Source organism: Chiloscyllium punctatum, chromosome 3 (assembly GCF_047496795.1).
Source record: "Chiloscyllium punctatum isolate Juve2018m chromosome 3, sChiPun1.3, whole genome shotgun sequence".
NCBI classification, from domain to species: domain Eukaryota; kingdom Metazoa; phylum Chordata; class Chondrichthyes; order Orectolobiformes; family Hemiscylliidae; genus Chiloscyllium; species Chiloscyllium punctatum.
The window spans coordinates 29,969,375-29,995,013 of record NC_092741.1 but is presented as its reverse complement, the minus strand read 5'-3'; the positions used below and the strand labels follow the sequence as shown (position 1 = coordinate 29,995,013).

At 46.3% G+C, this 25,639-nt stretch overlaps 1 protein-coding gene across 4 annotated transcripts in view; it reads right to left on the bottom strand.

Moving 5' to 3' along the window:
* The window catches only part of daam2 (dishevelled associated activator of morphogenesis 2), a 339,423-nt gene that overhangs the window by 98,465 nt on the left and 215,319 nt on the right, over window positions 1-25,639 (bottom strand). For all 4 annotated transcript variants that reach the window (XM_072551064.1, XM_072551092.1, XM_072551081.1 and 1 more), the window contains exons 13-15: window positions 24,912-25,102; window positions 18,076-18,387; window positions 574-681 (exon numbers count right to left, since the gene is read on the bottom strand). In XM_072551064.1, the coding sequence (XP_072407165.1) occupies window positions 574-681; window positions 18,076-18,387; window positions 24,912-25,102 (611 nt within the window). The remainder of the gene's footprint in view (window positions 1-573; window positions 682-18,075; window positions 18,388-24,911; window positions 25,103-25,639) is intronic.

Below are 25,639 nucleotides of genomic sequence, written 5' to 3'. Positions count from 1 at the left end.
CGGGAATTTCTCATGTTTTTTATTTGGTAGCAATATAAACTGGGGATTTCCTTGATTAAATCCAAACAAGAATAATGGATCACAAGAGCTGGGAGCTTCAGCAGTCACCTTGAACACCTGGTTTCCAGACAACATCATCAACAGGAATGACTCAAAGGAAATCATACCATAGTAAAGCAATGAAGGCCATTTGGCCCGTCAGGGTTTTGTCAGACATTTGAAAGAGCCCTCTACACAGTGACTCCGCTCCAGAAACTAATCCCTCAGAGTTCGATTGTGAAAGTTATGACTGAATCAGTAGTCTCCAGCCTTTTGGGCTGTGTGTCCCCAGTCAGAACAACTCTCCCGGAGAACCTTTCACCTCATTTGCTACTTGCCTCCAAATCGGCACCTTTTGATTAGCAATGCAGTCCCTTTAACAAAAACCCTTCATGGAGTGGTAAAGCACTTGCTGGATCAGCTTCTCCTCCCCCACCCACCCCACCTCCTCCAGCTGAGGGAAACTCCTGACATTTGCTACGTAACCACGGCTTGATCCCACAAACCACACGACGGAGAAAGAGAAACCTTTACCTGCTGCCTCTGGTAGGCTGAGAACATCTTTTCAAAATCTTCCAGATCAAGAGTGTTGAAGGCTCGCAGGTCATCTATGTCGTTCCAGACAGTGCCTTGAATCCTGTCCTGTAACAGTCCGGACCACAGAAATATCAATGAGCTTGTGATGACCAGGTGTGGCTAAGATCACAAAAACCACGATATCAAATGAAACAAAATATTGCTTTGGTTTTCAGGCAGTGGTGGAGCTCAATATGCTAATAGTATAGTTCATTGTCAGATTCCAAACACACTTTAATTGTGAAATGGAAATGTCTCTGCTTTTTTCCCCTCAAACGGAATGCCCATGAGGACATGGTGTCTCCAGAACATCAGTTAGCACTCAAGCTGTTTATTAGCTTTTCCACTGAAGGAACATCACCCTTATTTTTAAGGCTAGTTGCCCATGAGCAATGGAGGCTAGAGAACTCGCGGAGATAAAATTGACGTTTTGTAAACAGTCTACATTACAGAAGAAGTGCTGGAGGTTCTAAAAAATATATAAGTGGATAAATCTCCAGGACTTAATCAAGTGTACCCCAGGATGTTGTGGGAGATTATGGAAGAATTGTAAGGTCCCTAGCAGACTAATTGTATCACCTATAGCTATGGGTGAGGTGCCGGAGGACTGGAAGGTGGCTAACGTTGTGCCTTTATTTAGGAAAGGCTATAAGGAGAAGCTAGGGAGCTAAAGACCCGTGGGTCTGACATCAATGGTCAGTAGACAAGTAGAAGACTGGAAGAACACAGCCAGCCAGGCAGCATCAGGAGGTGGAGAAGTCAATATTTTGGGTATAACCTTCTTCAGCGGTGGGTAAGCTGTTGGAGGGGTTTTGAGACATACGATGTACATGCAATTGGAGAGGCAAGGTCTGAATAGGAACAGTCAGCATGGCTTTGTGCGTCGGAAATCATGTCTTATAAATTTAATTGAGTTTTTTTGAAGACATTGCCAACAAGGTTGATGAGGGCAGAGCAATTGATATTGTCTACATGGACCACGTTTTGTATCATAGATACAAAATTTGCTTGATGCTAGGAGACAGAGTCATGATGGAGAGCTGTTTGTTGGACTAGAGACTTGTGACCAGCAATATTCCAGAGGGATCAGTGCTGGGTCCAGCTTTGTTTGCCATTTATGCAAACGATTTGGGTTAGAATTTAGGAGGCATAGTTCGCAAGTTTGCTGATGACTCCAAATTTGGTGACAGAGTTGACAGTAAAGAAGGTTATCTAAGATTACAAAGGGATCTCGATCAATACGCTGAGGAGTGGCAGATGGAATTTAACTTTAATAATTGTGAGCTATTGCACTTTGGTAAAACAAATGTAGTTAATGATAGAGCCCTAGGTAGTGTTGTCAAACAGAGAGACCCAGGGGTTCAGGTACTCATTCCTTGAAAGTTACAGGTAGACAGGCTGGTAAAGAAGGTATTCATAGCACGCTTGCCTTCATTGATCAGGCCACTGAGTATGGGTTTTGGGATAGAATGTTGGGGTTGTACAAGATGTTGGTGAGGCCACTTTTGGAGTATTGTGTACAGTTCTAATTGCACTGTTGCTGGAAGGATGTTGTTAAATTGGAGAGATTTCACAAAAGATTTACTAGTATGTTGCCAGAACTGGAGTGTTTGAGCTTTAAGGATAGACTGGAATTTTTTTCACTGGGGCATAGGAGGTCGAGGGATGACCTTATAGAGGGGCATAGATAAGGTAATAATAAAGGTCTTTTCCCTAGGGTGGTGGAGGCTCAAAAATGTTCAGGTTAGAGGAGAAAAATTTAAAAGGGCCCTGAGGTGTAACTTTTTCACAAAGAAGGTGGTTCACATGTAGAATGAACTTCCAGAGGAAGTGAAAGAATCAGGTACAGTTACTACATTTAAAAGACATTTGGATTGGTACATGAATAAGAAAGGTGTAGTGGGATATGGCCCAAAAAGAGGAAAATTGGGGAACTTGGTCGGCATGGAAGTTGGACGAAAGGGTCTGTTTCCGTCTTGTATGACTCAATAATATGTTTCAAAACTAATTGGAAAGTTTGAAACAAAACTGGGTACAGATTGGTTATAGGCCAAGAGGGAATTGAATCATTTTTGGTAAAGTCTTGGATCCAGCTCCTGGATTTTTTTCCAAGTATCCATTAACAAACCGAGATCGGGGAAATTCACTTCTATTTTAGAACACTCAAGACTTAGTTTTAAATGTTGAAATGTTGTGGTGGAATTTTTCACAGCTGCCAAAATGTCAGCAGAGTTTTTAGAGCAGGTTGCTGGACATGAATTGGTCTGAAGCCTCCTCAGTGAGATGGAAGCTCGCAATCATAGATAAAGGATATTTTTCCAACATTATGGTTCCAGACTATCAACCAGGCAGGGAAGAGGCTCACGTTCATGGGACAAACAGAGCGCACAATTTAGTTTAACACGAGGTGACACTGCAGTGTGCTTGGCAGAGCGTTGGTCTTCACTGTTCGAATTACATTCATGAAGGTAGTGATGATTAGAATTTGATGTAAGGATGCTAACTGTTAAGTCGCAACACCAAAACCAGTTTCAGTCTACAGTGTTGCTTTTAATATCACAGTATCACCATCATGGGTGGGGTTACCATTAAAGCCTCACCTTCTCAACCTCTCCCCTGGCTACTAGTCATCCTTCACGACAGAGAGAGTAGCCCCATGGGCTGGTAGGTCTATGACAACTTTACTCTTTCACCTTTACAACATGATATCTGCCTGAGGAAGGAGCGGGGGCCCCGGAAGCTTATGGTTTCAAATAAACTTGTTGGACTATAAACCGGTGTCACGTGATTTTTGGCCTTTACCACATGATCACAAGTATTGATAATTAGGATTATGATTCGTGACGCCTCTCCACGCTGGAAATGGGAAGCCGCAGTACAGTCATCAATGTAAAGTTTGTTCACTGACATAAATCTGCATCGTTGTAATCTGGACTCATCTCAGCAAAGGAGGGGACAAAGTCAGTAAGACACAGAGAATGGCCTGTTTCCACTACTTGTTAAAAGCCCTGTCGACAGCATCATGACTGGTTATTATCTCGGATCAAGCCCCTGCAACTACTTCAGGAAGTCAGACCCTCAGGTCCTGATAAATGCGTAGCCACACAATGCCAAGACAAATGTTATGCTTGGAGCAGGACAGCTAGAATTTGCAGACCATAAGTAGCCCATTTATAAATTCCTGTCCCCACAGCTCATTTAATCATTCATTCAGCACTTCAATCTAAACAGAAACAGAGTCAATTTTGAGAAAAGGATGGTGGGGGATGGGAGCGAAGGGAAATAATGTTACACAGTAAGCATGTGTTGTCTAAAAGGAGGAATCTGGCAGGCGATCTAGCGATACTGAGTGAGCCGAATAATCGGTTTGTGGGATCCAGATTGCATTTCCGATGATGCATGTTAAGACAGCTGGGAGTTTGTGCACTGGAATTGTCAACAAAGGGCGCGGAAGGGATACGGGAGGTGGAACTCTGGGAAACCATACAGTAAAGTTAATGGTAGGAATGATAGAGGGATTTTAGCATTTTTAAAAGCACATCGCTCTGTGGTCGCGTGGGTAGTTCTTGCAGTGTTGAGTCAGATGTGTTCCCACGCCAGGGGCTTGACAACATGACCTTGGCACACTCTCTGAAGCAGCATTATGGGAACGCTATCATATCAGAGAGGTCAATACGTGAAAAAAGTAACAATAAAAAATGTTTAGGAAGAGCATGGAGCCTATCACTGGTGTTCTGGCCAAAATTTACTCTTCCATCCCTTTCCCAAAGTCAGATCATCTGATCGTGATGGTCTGTCGATCTGTTCGCTCTCGCTTTGCACAAATTCTCTCCTGCATTTCCAATATTATGACAAAACTATATTTCAAAAGGGTTTTCATTAATAAATTGCTTTGCACACCCAGGAGGTTGTGAAAACCACTACAGACAGACATGAATTCTGTCCATGTCTCTCCCTTAAAGTGGCCATTCTTTGTCATTTAGCCAATGTTACAGTCGGTCTATGTACAAGATTGTCCCTTAAACAGTAACAGGATGAAAGACAAGTTAATCTACTTTTGTGTGTTTGGAACTGCATACCTTCTTGTCTTTAATCTCTGAAGTTTAATTCTGCAAAAGGCAGAATAATAAACTTTTGCATGTATTAGACAACAGCTCCAGCAATGGAACATTCCATCGTTGCCATATCCAAGATTATGCTCTCTCTCTCTAGAGAGAGAGAGAGAGAGAGAGAAGTGCACCTCAAATACATAGCTTTCTGATTCAGGGTCAAGAGTGTCCTAACTGAGTCCACTCTTTACACTCTGCACCAGAAACAATTGATATGCTTAGAACATTGATCAGGGCAAATATAAAATGAATTTCAGGTCCAATAAATCACCAGAGCTGTTCTCGGCACTTTGACGAATCCCTCCCTATTATTTCGGGAAATGCTATCTTCACGTTGTAGCTTACTGGTGTGACTGTTTAACAGTGTGAGAATGTTAATAGGTAACAGCATGCCACTGTTCTGATCCAAAGGCAGCCCATTACCACCTTCTCCAGAGCAGTTAGGGATGGCCTGGCCAGTGATGGCCACTTCCCATGTTTGGATAGTAATGGTGTGCAGGGATATAGGAAAGAGGCAGGAGACTTGGACCAGAATATAACTGGTGTTTCACAATGGGCTGAATGGCCTCCCTCTGCAGCATACCAATCCTGTGATGTACAAATAAGCCGAAAGGAGGTGTGCAAGTGTAGGTGCCTTAATGTACACATTACTCGCAACCAGCGAAACCCAAACCTGACGTTTTATCGTTACTCACTGATAAGATTTAATTTTCAGAACTATAAGTTAGAAACACCATCATTTCCCCAATTGACAATCAGAGCTTCAGTTTACATCTACATATACTCTTTTGAAATAATCACAACAAAAGGAAAGCATCAAATTAAAGCAAATTAGACCATATTAAAAGTTAACAAGAGTAGAAAAGTATGGCGCTGGAAAAGCACTGCGGGTCAGGCAGCATCTAATGAGCAGGTGAGTCGATGAACAGCTTATGCTCGAAACATTGCCACTCCTGCGTCTCGGACGCAGCCTGACCCGCTGTGCTTTTCCAGCAACACAGTTTTCAACTCTGATCTGCAGCATCTGCACTCCTCACTTTCTCTCAACCCCTTCAAGAGGCAATGTAATAGCAACCAAACAGACAAAGCAAATTTAAAAGTTCATTAAAATGTTATTTTGGGGGGAGGGGGAGGGGCGCAATGTACTCCAGCTGCTGCATGCTCCTGCCCCACTGAACTCATCTCTACCTACCTCGACACTGTCCTAGAAACTCCCCACATACGTTTGAGACACCACCCACGCCCTCCACCTCCTCCAAGACTTCCGATTCCCTGGCCCCCAATGCCTCATCTGCACCATGGATATCCAATCCCTCTACACCTCCATCCGCCATGACCAGGGCCTCCAAGCCCTCCGTTCTTTCCTCTCCAGACGTCCCCAACAGTACCCTTCTACTGACACTCTCATTCGTTTGGCCGAACTGGTCCTCACCCTTAACAATTTCTCCTTTGAATCCTCCCATTTCCTCCAGACCAAAGGCGTAGCCATGGGCACACGTATGGGCCCCAGCTATGCCTGTCTCTTTGTTGGCTACATAGAGCAGTTGATCTTCCGTAATTACACCGGCACCACTCCCCACCTCTTCCTTCACTACATTGATGACTGCATTGGTGCCACCTCGTGCTCCCGCGATGAGGTTGAGCAATTCATCAACTTCACCAACATATTCCACCCTGACCTTAAATTTACCTGGACCATCTCTGACACCTCGCTCCCCTTCCTGGACCTCTCCATCTCCATTAATGACGACCGACTTGACACTGACATTTCTTACAAACCCACCGACTCCCATAGCTACCTGGATTACACCTCTTCCCACACTATCTCTTGCAAAAATGCCATCCCCTATTCCCAATTTCTCCGCCTCTGCCGTATCTGCTCCCAGGAGGACCAGTTCCACCACAGAACACACCAGATGGCCTCCTTCTTTAGAGACCGCAATTTCCCTTCCCACGTGGTTAAAGATGCCCTCCAACGCATCTCGTCTACATCCCGCACCTCCGCCCTCAGACCCCACCCCTCCAACTGTAACAAGGACAGAACGCCCCTGGTGCTCACCTTCCACCCTACAAACCTTCGCATAAACCAAATCATCCACCGACATTTCCGCCACCTCCAAAAAGACCCCACCACCAGGGATATATTTCCCTCCCCACCGCTTTCCACCTTCCGCAAAGACCGTTCCCTCCGTGACTACCTGGTCAGGTCCACACCCCCCTATGACTCACCCTCCCATTCTGGCACTTTCCCCTGCCACCGCAGGAACTGTAAAACCTGTGCCCACACCTCCTCCCTCACCTCTATCCAAGGCCCTAAAGGAGCCTTCCACATCCATCAAAGTTTTACCTGCACATCCACTAATATCATTTATTGTATCCGTTGCTCCCGATGTGGTCTCCTCTACATTGGGGAGACTGGGTGCCTCCTAGCAGAGCGCTTTAGGGAACATCTCCGATACACCCGCACCAATCAACCAAACCGCCCCGTGGCCCAACATTTCAACTCCCCCTCCCACTCTGCCGAGGATTTGGAGGTCCTGGGCCTCCTTCACCGCTGCTCCCTCACCACCAGACGCCAGGAGGAAGAACGCCTCATCTTCCGCCTCGGAACACTTCAACCCCAGGGCATCAATGTGGACTTCAACAGCTTCCTCATTTCCCCTTCCCCCACCTCATCCTAGTTTCAAACTTCCAGCTCAGCACTGTCTCCTTGACTTGTCCGGACTTGTCCGACCTGCCTATCTCCTTTTCCACCTATCCACTCCACCCTCTCCTCCTTGACCTATCACCTTCATCTCCTCCCCCACTCACCCATTGTACTCTATGCTATTTCTCCCCACCCCCACCCTCCTCTAGCTTATCTCTTCATGCTTCAGACTCACTGCCTTTATTCCTGATGAAGGGCTTTTGCCCGAAACGTCGATTTCGCTGCTCGTTGGATGCTGCCTGAACTGCTGTGCTCTTCCAGCACCCCTAATCCACCCTACTGTGGTAACTACCAGTCACAGCAAGACTCCACATGCCCTCTCTCCCAGGACACCTGGGAGTGAATGTAATGAGGGAAGGGGGCAGTCATTCAGATATTAAGACGCCCTCCATTGCCTGGATTTGTTGATGGTCACCTTGGCCACACCCAGAAGTGGACCCACAAAAAGGCTGTCCAATCAGCCCACACTGGCTGCCTGAATCTCAATGGGAAATAAACAGCTAACAGCAGCTCTCTTGGGGTCACAGACTCGTGTGATAAACGCATAAGTGGAACATGTCCCCCTCACTGCTGCAGCACACATAGTTGTCTGCTTCTGTACGTGTATGATATTTTCAAATCAATATGTTCAGAAATGTTCTGACACACCTCTACAGCAGGTGGGCCTCCAGCCTCTTTCATATATAAATTACAAAACTTTTTTTATAAGTTACAATTTCAAGTGAACTTTAACAATTGGTGTCATGTCGGCCCAGATACTACATTGAAGGTGTGAGCTGCCCTGTGTGAGGCTATCTATGCCACAATGGTCAGACTGATTCTCATCTAAAAGACTGTATACAGAATCTTACATGGATTCATGCAGCTTTTGAGCAAAGTAAAATGCAATTCTGCAAGTACAAATTCACCCCACAAACATATATCTGTATGTGTGCAGGTGGGTGGGTGTGCATGTGGGTGGGTGTGCATGGGGTGGGGGGGCGGGGTGGGTTATGAGTGTCTGTGAGAGAGTGTGTGTATGTGTGTGAGTGTGAGTGTTTAACAATTGTTAAAGTTCACTTGAGAATGTAACTTTTAAAAACAGGTTTTGCAATTTACACATGAAAGAAGTGAAACCAACATGGCCATTTTAAAAGATGAGAGACTTAACAATCCAGATCTTTTTCAATATATAATTTCAATTACATCACACTGTAAACTTTTGCAAAAATTCTGTGTCTTACAATCTTATTCTCCACCACCACCTGATGAAGGAGCAGCACTCAGAAAGCTATGCTTCCAAATAAACTTGTTGGACTATAACATGCCATTGTGTGATTTTTAACTCAGTGTTTGCTTTAAGAGAGGGCTCTGCTGTTGGACTACTTTGCTTGCCACTAGATCTGGAGGAATTTGCAAAGGCAACATTAGTGGTATTTCTCCAATAAACCATGGATAGTAACGTTATACAAATAACCCAAGAGTTTTCACAGACGACATACAATGATTAAGGATAATTAAGCTAAGAATTTAAATAAACTCGTCAACTGTGGAAGATTACTGCCTAGTTTTCTTTCTTGATATTAAATACTGCACAATAAACAGGATGACAGCCCAGACTTCATAAAATAATGTTACATTTTAAGCAGCCCTCTGTCGAACATACTTATCAAGTCATAAGTATTTAAGTAGGGAGCGAGAGACTTCTGGAATTCAATTGAATTCTCAGTTTATTTAATCTCTTGTCCATGTAACAGCCCATTATGCAAACAGTCAGGGTGATGGCTATTCAAAACTCAATCCATGTTAAAGTCTCATTGTTTTCAGAGGCACTTTGCGCATTCCTGCAGTAATCTGAATTTAATTTCCCTCCTGTAACCAGTGTTTCAGACACTGCAGTGAACAATGACTTCTGCAGCCAGCACTGAATACTCCGGGAAGCAATTTAATCTGAAGAATGGTGTATATTCAGTTGCAATACAGCGCAGTAACACCTGTTGCTCAGAAACTGAGGGTAACTGTATACCTCTTTGCTTTTTAACTCATTTCATAACCACCTTCTTATCAGAGTGTTTAAAGTCACATAACAAGGGAAAGACAATCCATTTGAGGTAGTGACTTCTCTTCAAGCATCTAGTTATAGAACATTGGAACCCCTCGATTATGTTCCAGTCCCAGATATCCCAGGAGAGAGTTCCTAGACTACAGTCAGGAAAATATTCTACAGCAGTATGTTTCTTGCTCAATGAGGTAGGAGGCCTGGGCCTTTGGGAATGAGTTGCATGGTGGTTCAAGTGCCAAGAGGGTAACATTGAGGAGACAGTGTTGCTTGCATCATGAAGTTTGGCTTAGTTATGAAAGAGTCATAGAGTTGCAGAGAGATACAGCACAGAAAGAGACACTTCGGTCCAACTCCTCCATGCCAATCAGATATCCTAACCTAATCTAGTCCATTTTGCCAGCACTGGGCCCATAAAAGAACAAAGAGAAATCAAGAGCAAGATTAACTAATTGGGGAAAAGCCAACTTCAGTGATGCAAGAATGCTGCTGATAAATTGGCATCAAAGGTTGGCAGGTGGAACTGTCACTGAGCAATGGGCTGCTTTTCAAGAAGAGATAGTTTGGGCATAGTTGAAGATAATGTTCCCAAAAATGGAAACGGTATGTATAAACACATCCAGAACTGCCTGGATGATGAAAGGTAGACAGATAAAGATGAAAAAAACAAAGAAGTGACCTCATGAGAGATGCTTGGTAGATACTACAACCAAGAACAGAGCTGGAAATGGAAGATTCAGAGGAAACCTGAAAAAAAACAAATAAAAGAAGCAAACAGAGGGTACGAAGAGAGATTGGCAGAGAGAATCCAAAAGTCTTCTATAAGAATATGAGTTAAGAAGGGTGGTAAAAGGAGATGTGGGGTAGACTAGGGACTGAAAAGGGGGATTATGCTTGGAGGCAGGGAATATGGCAGAGATATTAAATTAATATTTGGCATCTGTCTTTATGAAAAAACAAGATGTCATGCAGATCAGGAGGTCATTCAGGCACTTGAGGGCTTAAAAGGGGCAAGAAGGAGGTATGGGATAGGTTGTCTGTACTTGGAGTTAATAAGGTACCAGGGCAGAATGAGATGTATCCAATGATGGTGAAGGAAGTGGGAATGGAATTTTACACAGTAACTGGCTCTGTTTTTTCCAGGTAAAAACCATGACTGCAGATGCTGGAGACCAGATTCTGGATTAGTGATGCTGGAAGAGCACAGCAGGTCAGGCAGCATCCAAGGAGCTTCGAAATCGACGTTGCATTGGTGCCACCTCGTGCTCCCGCAAGGAGGTTGAGCAATTCATCAACTTCATCAACACATTCCACCCTGACCTTAAATTTGCCTGGACCATCTCTGACACCTCGCTCCCCTTCCTGGACCTCTCCATCTCCATTCATGACGACCGACTTGACACTGACATTTTTTACAAACCCACCGACTCCCACAGCTACCTGGATTACACCTCTTCCTACCCTACCTCTTGCAAAAATGCCATCCCGTATTCCCAATTCCTCCGCCTCCGCCGGATCTGTTCCCAGGAGGACCAGTTCCACCACAGAACACACCAGATGGCCTCCTTCTTTAGAGACCGCAATTTCCCTTCCTATGAGGTTAAAGATGCCCTCCAACGCATCTCGTCTACATCCCGCACCTCCGCCCTCAGACCCCACCCCTCCAACCGTAACAAGGACAGAACACCCCTGGTGCTCACCTTCCACCCTACAAACCTTCGCATAAACCAAATCATCTGCTGACATTTCCGCCACCTCCAAACAGATCCCACCACCAGGGATATATTTCCCTCCCCATCCCTTTCCGCCTTCTCCAAAGATCGTTCCCTCCGTGACTACCTGGTCAGGTCCACGCTCCCCTACAACCCACCCTCCCATCCTGGCACCTCCCCCGGCCACCGCAGGAACTGTAAAACCTGCGGCCACACCTCCTCCCTCACCTCTATCCAAGGCCCTAAAGGAGTCTTCCACATCCATCAAAGTTTCACCTGCACATCCACTAATATCATTTATTGTATCCGTTGCTCCCGATGTGGTCTCCTCTACATTGGGGAGACTGGGCGCCTCCTAGCAGAGCGCTTTAGGGAACATCTCAGAGACACCCGCACCAATCAACCACACCGGCCCATGGCCCAACATTTCAACTCCCCCTCCCACTCTGCCGAGGATATTGGAGGTCCTGGGCCTCCTTCACCGCCGCTCCCTCACCACCAGACGCCTTGAGGAAGAACGCCTCATCTTCCGCTTCGGAACACTTCAACCCCAGGGCATCAATGTGGACTTCAACAGTTTCCTCATTTCCCCTTCCCCCACCTCACCCTAGTTCTAAACTTCCAGCTCAGCAGTGTCCCCATGACTTGTCCGGACTTGTCCTACCTATCTCCTTTTCCACCTATCCACTCCACCCTCTCCTCCTTGACCTATCACCTTCATCTCCTCCCCCACTCACCCATTGTACTCTATGCTACTTTCTCCCCACCCCCACCCTCCTCTAGCTTATCTCTCCACGCTTCAGGCTCACTGCCTTTATTCCTGATGAAGGGCTTTTGCCCGAAATGTCGATTTCAAAGCTCCTTGGATGCTGCCTGAACTGCTGTGCTCTTCCAGCACCACTAATCCAGAATATGTTTTTTCCAGTCTTCCCAGACTCAGGGGTGGTGCCAGGGTTCTGGAGAAATGCAAATGTTTCATCCCTGTTGAAGAAAGAATGTCAGGAAAAGACCAGCAACTACAGACCACTCAGTTTAACCACAGTTGGGGCAACATTTCTAGAAATAACATTTTGGGGCACAATTAATAGCCATTTGGGTAAATGCAAGTTAATAAAATAAAGAAAGTACGTATTATTTTCAAAGGCGAATCACGTTGAGCTTGATGGGACATTTATTTGCTGAGGGAACAGAGAGGATTGATTGTTGAGTACATGGACTTCGAACAGACATTAAATAAAGTGCCTCAGGACAAAAAGTGAGCAAAATTAAGCTCTGGGTTAAAAGAGACAGGAACAATACAGAAACAAAACTGGCTGAGGAATTAGTAACAGAGACTAATGGTTAGTGGGTTTTTTTTTAGATTAGATTAGATTACTTACAGTGTGGAAACAGGCCCTTCGGCCCAACAAGTCCACACCGCCCCGCCGAAGCGCAACCCACCCATACCCCTACATCTACCCCTTACCTAACACTACGGGCAATTTAGCATGGCCAATTCACCTGACCTGCACATCTTTGGACTGTGGGAGGAAACCGGAGCACCCGGAGGAAACCCACGCAGACACGGGGAGAATGTGCAAACTCCACACAGTCAGTCGCCTGAGGCGGGAATTGAACCCAGGTCTCTGGCGCTGTGAGGCAGCAGTGCTAACCACCGTGCCACCGTGTTTTACAGATTGGGGTTTGCAATGAAGTTCCCCAAGAGCCCGTTTTCCTGGTTCTTCATGATTAAAACTAACGATCTGGACTTATTAGATCAAGGGTATAATCTAAAATTTGTAAATGATACAAAGCTTGGAAGTATTGTGAAATGTAAGTTTGCAAGTCACGTTACAGCTGGTAAGAATTGAGTTCGGCCACATTTGGAGTATTGCATGCAGTTGTGGTCACCACGTTATAGGAAGGATGCGGAGGGGGTGCAGAAGAGGTGTAGCAGGATGTTGCCTGGATTGCAGTGTATGAAGCTATAAGGAAGGGTTGGACAAACCTGGATGGTTTTCCGTGAGAGCATTAAAGGCTGAGGGGGTTGGAGGAGTCTGTTTTTTCCCCAGGCTAGAAACGTCAAACACAAGGGAGCATAGGTTTAAGGTGATAGGGGAAAATTTAAAGGAGATGTGCAAGGCAGCTATTGTACACAGAAGATGGTAGGTGCCTGAAACGCAGTGCCTGGGAGATGGTGGGAGCAGATTCAATAGCAATGTTGAAGAGGCATTTCGCTAAACGTCAGAATAGACAGAGAAGAGGGTTGTGAAGTTATTATGGAAAGTTCAGAAAAGGGGGAGTGTGTTGGCACATTAACCAAATGATAGTGGTAATATAGCAGTTGTCCAGAACACCAGTCTAATGTTCTGGAGTGATGGGTTTGAATCCCATCATGCAATAAAAAGCTGGCTCAGTGGCAACTAGGTAACCAGTGTCAGCCGCAGCAGGAGACAAGAGGACATCATTAGGTGAATCACTCCAACAGGCAGCCAACATAGACAAGATGTCTCGAAATGCCTCTTTCTCTGCAGTAACCACTCTGTGCTCCTGTGATATACAATCCATCTGGACAAGATTCCAGTCTCAAATCACTTCCAGATAGCCGTAAACTGCCCATACCCCTTGAAGAAGATTCCAGTCATTAATCGCTGCAAAAGAAACAAGACTAGGGGAAATCAAAAGGGACTGCCAATTCATCTTCCCCAGTTTTAGGAAACAAGACAAGAGTTAGAACTAAGTCCCGGTGGCCCTAATTGGGGTGATTGAGCTGGAGACGCAGCTGATGAGTACTCAGTAACCCCAGCGTTAACTGCAGGCTGGATACATTTCACTATAAAGTGCCATTCAGCATGTACTCACGCTGACAATAAATCTTTCCTGAGAGCTGTGAGCCCATGAATGGATGGAGTTTATGACCACTGGCTGGACTCATTAATGGCAAGAATCAAGCGTGTGCCAAGGGAATGAGAAATGTTGGGTTTCCTCTCTTTTTAAGTGATGGACCCAAAAGGGAGAGATCATCCAGTCTTTTCAGAAGACAGCCAGCAGAGAGCTGGACTGAGATCAGCTGGCTCTTGTTTAACTCAAGGCAAGGTGTAGACAGCTTTCCCAAACTTCCCAGGCAGCTTTTTGGAAAAGAGATCATTTTTCAGACAATGAACAGACAACTAACCCTTCAGTCATCCAGCAGATCAGTCACAACAATTTCCTAGTTCTCCTTTTGCTGTATTTCAGTTCTATTTTGCTTTCTTTTCTTGTTCACCAGTGTCAGATGTTAGTGCTCCAGCTCACTCCCTCACCTCCTCGGAATTTTAGCCCCTCTTTTCCAGTTCTCCATCAATATTAAGATACAGAGTTAGTCCCCTTCAGCACTGTCCCTCTGACTCTCTCAGATTGTCAACAAAGCTTGAGTCAAAAAGGTTGAGTTACGTTAGGCAGAAACTCCCTCCCTCCTTCCCCAACTCCATCACCCCTGAAGGTAGTGAGGAAGGTGGCAATGAAGGGGAAATAATGGGGAGATTAATCCCGTGGAAGGAAGTCTCCAGCTTCTAGCCACCTCTAAAATTCAGTGAAGGCAGGAAGGTCAGTTGAGGGGAGGGAGCGTTCTCAATTTCCCAACAATAAAGGTGAGAGACCGGGACTGCATGCCTGAGAGTTGGAGGGGGTGATAGTGGTAAGTGACTTACTGTCTCATTGAGGATTAGGCCTCAACCAACAGACCTTCAGGCCCGAAGGCTGCTGGGAAGTTGGCGGCTGAGGTCTAGGAAAAGTGATATGTGGGCCTTTGGTCTATCCTAATGAGCGGGTGGGTGAGCAATCGGATGGTGTGTTAGTACGCCTCCTCAAACATTCACCCTCCAAATTTTCCCCACCAAACTTCAAAAGAAATCATAAAATCACGCCCATCGAGTTGACAGACGGTTTGCCCACTGGTTTCTCACTTGTTTGGCTCTCGTTGCACCATCTCAGCCAATCGCCTTCCATTCTTTACTTCCATAGCCATTTACCCAACCTGCATTGCTCTTCCCAATGCCATTGTGATTGCATGCTCCCTATTCCTACCGTGGCTATGTGCTTTCTCTCAGAGAAAGCCCCGGGTTAAGCACATCACAGATAAAGAATCGAGTGAATTCCCCTCTACATCACCCTCTTGCAATGCCAGGTCACCTAGAGCTGGATCAGATTCAGAATAGCAGCTCCTTCACGAAGCCCGTAACATAGCAATCAGGGCTTACAGATTCAGTGAAGACATCCACTAACTGACACTAAACCCTTCTAGGTAGAAAGGTAAAAGATTGAATGGTACTATTTCAAAGAAGTTATCTCCGGCATCCTGGTTAACATTGACCAATTCTCAAAATCATAACATCAGACAGCTTCACCATGATCTCACCTTGCCCTGTTTGGAGCTCCCTCATGGACAATATTTCCTACTGCCTACACCAGTAAGCTTCCCATCTCTCGGAGTGAATGTGAGGAGTTTTGGAACGTGGTCACTTTCCCACTGGGATACTGGCTGTCGTCTTTGAGAGAGCATTTGAACTTTAACAGCTGAGGTCGGACGATTTCAGCTCATGAGTTCATTTCCCACCTTCCGGTGCAGGTGACCTCAAGGGCAGCACAGTGGCTCAGTGGTCAGCACTGCTGCCTCACAGCACCCGGAACTCAGGTTTGATTCAACCCTTGGGCGACTGTCTGTTTGCCTGCTCTCCCTGTGTCTGTGTGGGTTTCCTCACAGTCTGAAGTTGGGCAGGTTAAGTGGATTGGCCATGGGAAATGTAGGTGGAGTAGTAAGTGAGTACCCTTCTCACTGTGGGGTAGGTACAGGGATGGGGTAGGGAAGTGAGTCTGGCTCTTTGGAGGGTTGATGTGAACTTGATGGGCTTCCACTCTGTAGGGATTCTATGATTCGAAGGTTTGTTTGGGTATCTGCATCATCTGAACCCATGACAAGGTCAAGAGAGAGAAGATGCTCTTCATCCCCTGTTAGGGAGATTGTCCAAGCTCCCTTTTGTTCCACATATGGACGAAACCCAGAAACTACTGTTCCAAAATAATTCGCTCGGCTCCAGCCAATAAAAACAACTGATGACGGGATTCTGATTAATGGAAGGGTCCTGTTTATGATGACAATTACTCTGCATTCCACAATGACTGCCAAGCATGTCGTAAAACCAAACACTCCAAACAACAAAGGAGCGCAAGACATTGCAAATCTACATCAGGTTTCATTCTATTTCCACTTAGACATTTTTCTGGTCTCCAGACTATCATTTAACCTTGATGTTTCTTTCTCGTGAGATTTGCATTTGTTTTGGGGTAAGGTGGGGGGTGGGGGGGGAGACTAAAGAGTAAAAGTTGGGAATCTGGCCAGATCCAACTCGGCGCGTCTTTTCAAAACGTAATATTGAACGCCAGCCCCCAAATCCCCTGGCAACATAGAGCTGTGTGAACATGATCCTTTAGGCTCTCCCTCATCTGCTCTCGGCACACACTTGCAAAAGCGCCAAGAGGGAATTGTTTGCTGAGCTCTGCCCCTGATGTCTGAGAGCTTTCAAAGTCATCAAACAGAAAGCAATGCACTATATTTCTTAGGCAAAGTGGCCTGAGCTTGTTTGGATTTGCGCTGAGTCCTTTAGAGATGGGTTTTCTAGACATGGGAAGTGCTACCACCATTGGTGTCATAAGAGCATCAGAAACAGGAGCAGGAGTAGGCCCCACCAGCCTGCTCCACCATTCAGTAAGGTCATGGCTGATCTTTCTGTGGAATCAGCTCCACTTACCCGCCCCCTCACCATAACCCTTAATTCCCGTACTGTTCAAAGATCTATCTATCTTTGCCTTATTCAACAAGGTAGCCTCAACTGATCGACTGGACAGGGAATTCCTTAAGCTAGGGTCACTGAACAATGAAGGAGGCGAGGACTGCAGATGCTGCAGAGTTAGAGTCGAAAAGGATGGTGCTGGAAAAAGCACAGCATCCGAGGAGCAGGAGAGTTGACGTTTCGAGCATAAGCCCTTCCGCAACATTGACTCTTCTGCTCCCTCGGGTGTGGCCTGACTTGCTGAGTTTTCTCAAGTGCCACCCTTATCGGCACTGGACAATGGTGAGGAATAGAGTCAAGATTAGAGTGGTGCTGGAAAAACGCAGCAGGTCAGGCAGCATCCGAGGAGCAGGAAAATTGATGTTTTTGGCAGGAGCCCTTCATCAGGAAGGTTACGTTCTCCTCTTGCTAACTCTGGGGGATTGAGACCAATTGCAAATTGTCCAAAATAGAGTTGAGATCGGCAGTATTGTTGCAAAAACCTCAGAACAGCAAGACGTGAGATGAAATCCCTGGATATCTAGCGTGCGGCTAATTCTGTGCCTGTTTACCTGCTGGGGGGGGCAAGGGGGTGCTTGGACCAGTCAAAATATCTGATCCAAATCGCAGCCCACCAGCAAGTAGACCATTGGGCTGAGCATGCAGAATGCAGTCAGGGTGGAGGGAGGGGTGTTCAAGCCTCCACTCCCGATCACACCAGTGCAAGCTCCAGCTGGAGGAGTACTGAGGGGGCACGGCACTTGCCCAATCCTGCAGCCTGGCTAGCTCAACTGAGACCACCACTTTGGACGGGGGAGGTACAGCGGACGGCACCATTTGCAGAAGACGAGGGATGCCCTCCCCAGTGTCATGGACATTATTATATCTCCGCCAACCGACAATACAGACGGGCAATATCTGGTCATTATCTCCTCACTGCTTGTGGAATCTTGCTGTGCACACAGTGATGGGTGCCCATCTTGCACTCCAACAGAGACTCTATGCTTCAAAATGTATTTTCTTGGAGTGCATCCCAGTTGTGTGAAAGACGCCATACAACTGTAATTGGCCGCCCATGGCAGACAGGCCAATGAAAGCTCTTCCTTACCTCTGCCAACTTGTGCCAGTTGAACGACTTCAGCGGGTGCGATGGCTGCGGGATGGCCTTCTTCTTGGAGCTTCCCATCGTCGGCAGGCAGAAAGGGGGTGGCACTGCGCAGCTGAAGAAGGGGGGGGCTCCAGGGGGAGGGGGTGGGGGCCCACCAGGTGGCAGGGGCGGGGGAGGGGGGGGCAGGAACTCGTACGGGAGGGCTGGCGGCGGTGGGGGCAGCTCGCCCAGGACGGGAGGGGGAGGGGGAGGGAGGGGCCCACCAGGCGGAGGAGGGGGAGGGAGATGGGGGAAGGAGAGGCCGCCCGCATTCTGAAACAGAGAGAGAGTGACAAAGTCAGGGTTCCTTCAAGAAACAAAAAAAGGAAACTGGGCTGACACTGACGCTTCGGGGGCAAAACCGCTGGAGGAACTCAGCAGCGTTTGTGAAAACACCAGAGCTAACACATTGGGTCCCAGCCATCCTTCCTCAGTGAAAACCTTCAGAAGTTGTGCCCGAGACGTTAACTCTGTTTTCTCTCTCTCTCCGTAGACTCTGCCAGACCTGCTGAGCTTCTCCGGCACTTTCTGTTTTTGTCTCAGATTTCCAGCAGTCGCAGTTCTTGGTTTTTTACCATCTTTGGGAGTACTGCTTGGGTAAACATTTACCTTGAGGAGACCATTCAGCCCCTCCAGCCCTGCTTCATGCACGGGCAGGACAATAATGGATTTATGCATTCATCGCGTTTTACACACTCACACTGTCTATCCATGAGGACTGGAAGCTTGTACGTGGTTTATTCTCCAGTAACAGCATTCCATAATGCTGTTCACCCCAAGCCGCAATAACCTCACGACAATATAAACTCTTGAAAGAGTCTGCTGTCGAGCCATTGAGCCAATGACCCAAAGGCAGATTTTTCCCTTTGCTTCCCTACGTCAAGTTCGCGTGTTAGGATGGCTTCTTGGATTTCTTTGAGACCCCCTTCCCTGAACAGCCTCAGGCACACCACATGAACCATGACTTGCCTATAGTGTCCTGTCTAGATTAGAGTGGTGCTGGAAAAGCACAGCAGTTCCGGCGGCATCCGAGGAGCAGTAAAATCGACGTTTCGGGCAAAAGCCCTTCATCAGGAATACAGACAGAGTGCCTGAAGGGTGGAGAGGTAAGATTTTATCTAGTGTCCTGTGGTTTTCCAAAGATCCCAACCACTCCCCCCCCCCCCCCCTCCCCCCCCACCCCCAGAGTGAAGCAAATGGATCCTTCTGGATTGCTTACTTTCTCTGAACACTAACAGAAGAGTTGAAGTGAAAATCTAATGGCTGTCCACTTATGGGAATCATAGAATGGCGAGGGCACAGGAGGAGGCCATTCAGTCCCCTGTGTCTGTTACTAGCTCTTTGCAAGAGCAACTCTCCGAGTCGCAGCCCTGGCCTTTTCCCACAGCCTGGAAAATCTAAGTGTCTGGATGATTATCTAGTTGCCCTCCGGCCATGGATGGAGTGAATCCCATTGAAGGAGGGCTGTAACGGCGGGTCTGCTCTCTTTGAGGGGCTCTCCCTCGCTGTGCAAGTGATCTGACTGTTGGAATTTGAGAAGGAGTCTTCAACCTTGAAGGAGGTGGGGAGCATGGGGTGGAGCTGAATTCTGCAGGGGTGCTGCAGAAGCAGAGATCAGTGGATCTCTGTCTGACCAGTAACGCACCTCCCCTTACTGGTGAAGAGAGGTGCATGGCAGGTCAACTCCCTGGGGGGAAAAGACCTAGAAGAAGCCAGGCCCATTTTAATGATAAAACAAAGAACTGCGGTTGCTGGAGATCTCAAACAAAAAACAGAAATTGCTGGAGAAACCCAGCAGGTTTGGCAGCATTTGTGGGAAGAAAGCAGAGTTCCTGTTTTGAGTCCAATGATCCTTCACAGCCACTAAACTTGTAAAGTAATCTCTACTTGTTTTTCACAAATGATGCTAGGCCTGCTGAATTTCTCTAGCAATTTCTGTTTCTGCCTCTGTGAACAAAAACTCTTTAAGTATAACAAATTGCAGAGGCTTACTGTTGCTTTCATGTGGTAATTGCTCATGGAATCACAGTACTAGAATCACAGATTAATAATAACAATAATTAGAGACTAACATTAATAGGGAGGTGATAGCCTAGTAGTATTACCGTTGAACTATTAAATCATGGCAGATGGTGGAGTTTGAATTCAATAAACATCTGGAATTAAAAGTATAATGATAACCATGAAATGGTTGTTGATTGTTGGAAAAGTCCATCTGGCTCACTAATATCCAGAAGGGAGGGAAATCTGCCATCTTACCTGGCCTGGCCTGGCCTACGTGTGACTCCAGAGTCACAGCATTGTGCTGACTTTTCACTGGGCAGTTAGGAATGGGCAATAAATGCTGGCTTAGCCAGCAATACTCACATTCTGTGAATGAAGAAAGGAAACTCTCTGTGCCGTACTGCATGGAGAATGGAATGCGTGGTCAGATGTAGTCTAAATCCCTTTTCTACTCCATCATAGCAATACACCCCTCTGCAGAAACCTGGGGAAAAGGACATTCCTAGCACTGGCAGTCTCTCAGTCTTATCTGTGGGACATTAGCTCTGTGAAGAACAGAAGAAATCGGACTGGCAGCAGATATGACCCCTTCAACCTGCTCTGCCCTTCAGCACCATTGTAGCTGATCTTTGATTTCAATTCCTCCCTCTCTCCATATGCTTCGCTCCCATCCCAGGCCTAAATACATTCACCAACGAAGAACTCACACCCCTCTGGGGGAAAGAATGCACAGCCCTCTGAGCTAAAACATTTCTCTTCATCTCAGTCCGAAATGATTGGCCCTTTGTTTTGAAACTGTGCCCCCTCCTTCTAATTTCCCTGGTCTGGGGAAAGGACTGATGAGCACCAATCCTGCCAGGATTTTGGATGCTTCAACCTCCTAGTCGAATAATTGTCAAAGAGTATAGGCCTGCCTCAAGTTATAGGGTAACTGTCTTCCTACCAGTTTAGCCAACCTTCAGCTGACTGCTGCCAGTGCAGGAGCTGAGATATGGAGAGAAAGAACCTTGTTAGGAGTAATTGGGCTCCACACAATAATGGGGTCTCACCTTAAATTCTAACGACTTGGGCTGGATTTGAAAGGACGGATGGTAAGTGGACAAACAAGACAACTTACACGTCATGGTCTAGATGAGCTCCTGGTCTGGTTTTGACCTCCTGACAGGGCCAAAGAGGAAACCAGGTTTTATTTCCCACAACCCCCTGCTGACGTCAGGTTACCCCTCAATGACCAGAGAGACAATAAAGCACCATGGAAAAGGGAGGAGTTTAAAGATGTCAAACTGCAATGGAGCAGCTGTCATGGTGTTGGCCAGGCCTGACGGACCAGCTGGTAGTGACATGAGCATCACTTTTGGGGAAAGAATAATAAACGGGCTCTATAAAACCAGCCCAGTTGGCTGCACCTATTCTCCTTTAGAGACTTGTGAAATCCAAAACTAGGATATCAGTTCAAAGCAGCATGGCTAGCGTCTAGCCACCTTGGGACAGTGGGGGCTAAGAGTCAACCTTGACCAGAAGGAAAAGAGCCAATCAAAGGCCTGAAAACTGGAGTTTGGATGGAGTGGGGCCGCGAGTGGATGGTCTGAGACAACCCATTTTGGAGAAGACCAAATATCCTGTCAAAGTCAGACTCCGTGCTAGCGACAATTAATGAAACCCTGAGTAACTCTTCCAGGCAACCGAGCAGAGCCCACGGATTGCAACATTCCTTCTTTTAAAAGTGAAAAGGAAACAAGAATTCGATTACAGCATACAGAAATGGAAAAGAATTTTAGTTCAGAAATTGATCATTCCATCAGTGTTTACATTCCCCACGGGTCTCCACCCAACCTTATCTAACCCTTTCACTGTAGACCTTTATCTATTACTTCCTTATCTAGCTCTCCCTCAAACGCATCTGTGCTATTCACCTCAGCTACTTCTGGTTGTATTTATATCCCTGGAAATTCTTTCTGGCTGTCTCATGTCTCAGCGAGATCCTGATGAGAAATTCCCTCTCTTGCAGCATTATGTTATGTCAGATGAATCAAATTCCTCTTCGACTTTACAAACAACATGTTCTCTTTCCTGTCAGGGACCGCAGGGCATCTGAAGACTTATGCATGTGTGTGTTTTTAAAATGAGGGAAATTTGGCAGTAAATATAAAAGAATTGAGCGTTGGATAAATAATGCTTGCCAGGTTGTGTAAAAACATGCCAAAGAATGTTGCAAAATAAATGAATATGAAATACAGTATCCCTTGTTCTGGTTGACAAAGGGGCAGCCAATCTTTCTCTAAGGGCAATAATAAAGTGGGTGCCTGGTTCACTTCTCTTTCTCAGCTTTCCATCGTATTCCCGAGTTGTTCCTTGTAGATGGTGAACAATGGTCAATAAGAACCTACTGACAAACGCTCCAGGAAAACTCACTTCTCTGCTCTGAGTAGCATCTTGGTTTCTTTAACATCTGCTCCAGCCATGAACAAAAATGCGTTTCAGCTGGTGGGATGGTTCTTCTGACAGTGCAGCCTACTCTCAGTCCTGTACTGGTGTTCTGAGCTGGATGGTCTGCTGAATCTTGGGAGTACTGAACACATAACCAGCATTATCATTCATTCATTCATGGGACGTGGGCATTGCAACAAATACTGCCCCTCCTTCACTGCTCCGTGGAGGTAGTGGTGAGTGGCCTCCTTGAACCACTGCAGTCCATGTGATGTAGGTAGACTCACAATGCCATTAGGGAGAGGAATTTCAGGAATTTGACCCAATGTGAAGGAAGGAAGGTTGATCTGTTTCCAAGTCAGGCTGATGACAGGCAACCTGAAGGTGGTGATATTGCCCTTATCCTTCTAGATGGAAGTGGTCATGGGTTTGAAGGTGCTGTTTAAGGTGCTTCAGTGAATTTCTGCAATACATCTTGTTGATGGTACACAATGCTGCTACTGAGCAGTGGTCAGGGTGGGATTAGATGTTGATGGATGTGGTGCCAATCAAGTGGGCTGCTTTGTCTTGGATGGTGTCAAGTTTCTTGAGTGTTGCTGGAGCTGCACCCATCAGGGAAGTGGAGTGTAGTCAATCACACTCCTGAGTTGTTCTTTGTTGATGATGGACAGACACTGTGGAGTCAAGAGGTGAGTTACTCGCTGTCGAATTCCTAATCTCTGTAGTCACTATATTTAGATGGTTCAGTTTCTGGTCAATGGTACCTACCCCAAGGTGTTGATAAAGGGGGAATAAATGATGACAATTCCATTGTTTGTCAAGGAGTGGTATCGAGAGTATGGTGCTGGAGAAGCACAGCAGGTCAGGCAGCATCCGAGGAGCAGGAGAATCGACGTTTCGGAGAAGAGGTGATGGTTAGATACTTTCTTTTGGGAGATGGTCATAGCCTGGTATTTTTGAGTCATGAATGTTACCATAAAAATGTTGTCACTTTTCAACCCGTGCCTGGATATTGTCCAGACCATGAAGCTTCAGTATCTGAGGATTCGTGAAATAGTGCTGAACATTGTGTAATCATCAGCAAACATCCTCACTTCTGACCTTATGATGGAGGGAAGGTCATTGATGAAGCAGCTGAAGATGGTCAGGCCTAGGACACTACCCTGATGAACTCCTGCAGAGATGTCCTGGAGCTGAGATGACTAACCTCCAACAAATCCAACTATTGTCCTTTATGCCAAACATTACTCCAATCAGCGAAGACTTCCTCTCTAATTCCCACTGATTCCGGTTTTGCTATGATTGCCTGATGCTACACTTGGTCCTGATGTCAAGGGCTATCACTCTCACCTCCCCTCTGGATTTCAGCTCTTTTGTCCATATTTGAACCAAGGCTGTCATGAGGTCAGGAACTGAGTGATCCTGACAGAACCCGAACTGGGCGTCACTGAGCAGGTGTAGCACTGTTGATGAGGCCTTCCATCACCTTACTGATGATCGAGAGAAGACTGATGGGGCAGTAATTAGCCGGGTTGGATTTGTCCTGTTTTTTATGTACAGTACATACTTGGGCCATTTTCCACAATGTCGGGTAGGTTCCAGTCTCGAAACTGTATTGGAACAGCTTGGCTATGGAAGCAGCTGGTCAAATCTTCAATAAATGTTGGCCTAGCCAGCAGTACCCACATTGCGTGAACGGGGTGTGGGTTTACATTCCAGTGCAATACTGAGAGTGTACTGCTCTGTTGGAGGTACTGTCATTTGCATGAGGCATTGAACCAAGTCTGCTCTTTCAAATAAATGTAAAAGATAACTTTGTAATAACAAAGAAGAGGAGGGGAACTCAACAGGTATCCCAGAAAACTTGTAATATTCAAACAACGCTTAAAACGCATAAAAGGGAAACAGAAATTGCTGGAGAAATTCAGCAGGTCTGGCAGCATTTGTGGAGAAAGAGCAGAATCAACTGACCCTTCTTCAGAACTGCTGGCAGCGAGGAAGAGATGGTATTCATGTTGAACACGAAACTGGGATTGGGGGGGTTGGCGTAAAGCATGGGTGGAGTTGGGGCCCAGTTAAAATGTACGATCTTGTCAGAATTGTCGACGAGGATTACCACATTGCTAATTCTGTAACAATGACTACACTTAATGAGTACATTTTTAGCTTCAGATTGCTATAAGACAACTTGTGATCACGCACGCGAGTCTTTCATTCATAAAGAACATATGGAGTTTGAAAACTCGGTCATCTGAAATCTATCTGTCTGAAATTTCAAGCATTCAGAATAAAGCAGTTTCTTTAAACACAGTAGCACTGGGATCCTGAAGGGGCACAAGCTAATAGTAGCCAGGAGGAGGACTTACTGAGTTTGTCAGTTCATTCAGACGGATGGAGAATTCCACCACTTGCTCCCTTGCTTGGCGCAACTCTGCTGACTCTTTCTGGAGTTTGTCCTTCATCTTATTGAGAGTTTTCATCATGTCATCCTTCTCCTGGGTTTTGGTCTCGCACTCCCTCTCCTTCTTCTCCAGCCTTGCCAATAATTCCACGTGTTCTATCCACAACAAAAGACAATCAAATGCCTGTGGGCGTAAGGCAGATGGCCATATGACCTTTGACCCCACACATGGGCCCAGCGGGGACACAGTGGCATAAGCAGCACCTTAAGTATCAGGGATTTCTCACAAAACAGAGCAGATTTTCACCAAAAGAAATAGGCCACCCTTCAATTATAAATCCCATCAAGTTATCATTCCATTGAAATGAATAGGGGTGACAATATAGTTAGATTAGATTACTTACAGTGTGGAAACAGGCCCTTCAGCCCAACAAGTCCACATTGACCCTCCAAAAAGCAACCCACCCAGACCCATTCCCTACATTTACCCCTTCACCTAACACTACAGGCAATTTAGCATGGCTAATTCACCTAACCTGCACATCTTTGGACTGTGGGAGGATACTGGAGCAAACCCATGCAGACACTGGGAGAATGTGCAAACTCCACACAGACAGTCGCCTGAGGCAGGAATTGAACCCGGGTCTCTGGCGCTGTGAGGCAGCAGTGCTAACCACTACGCACTCTACCTTG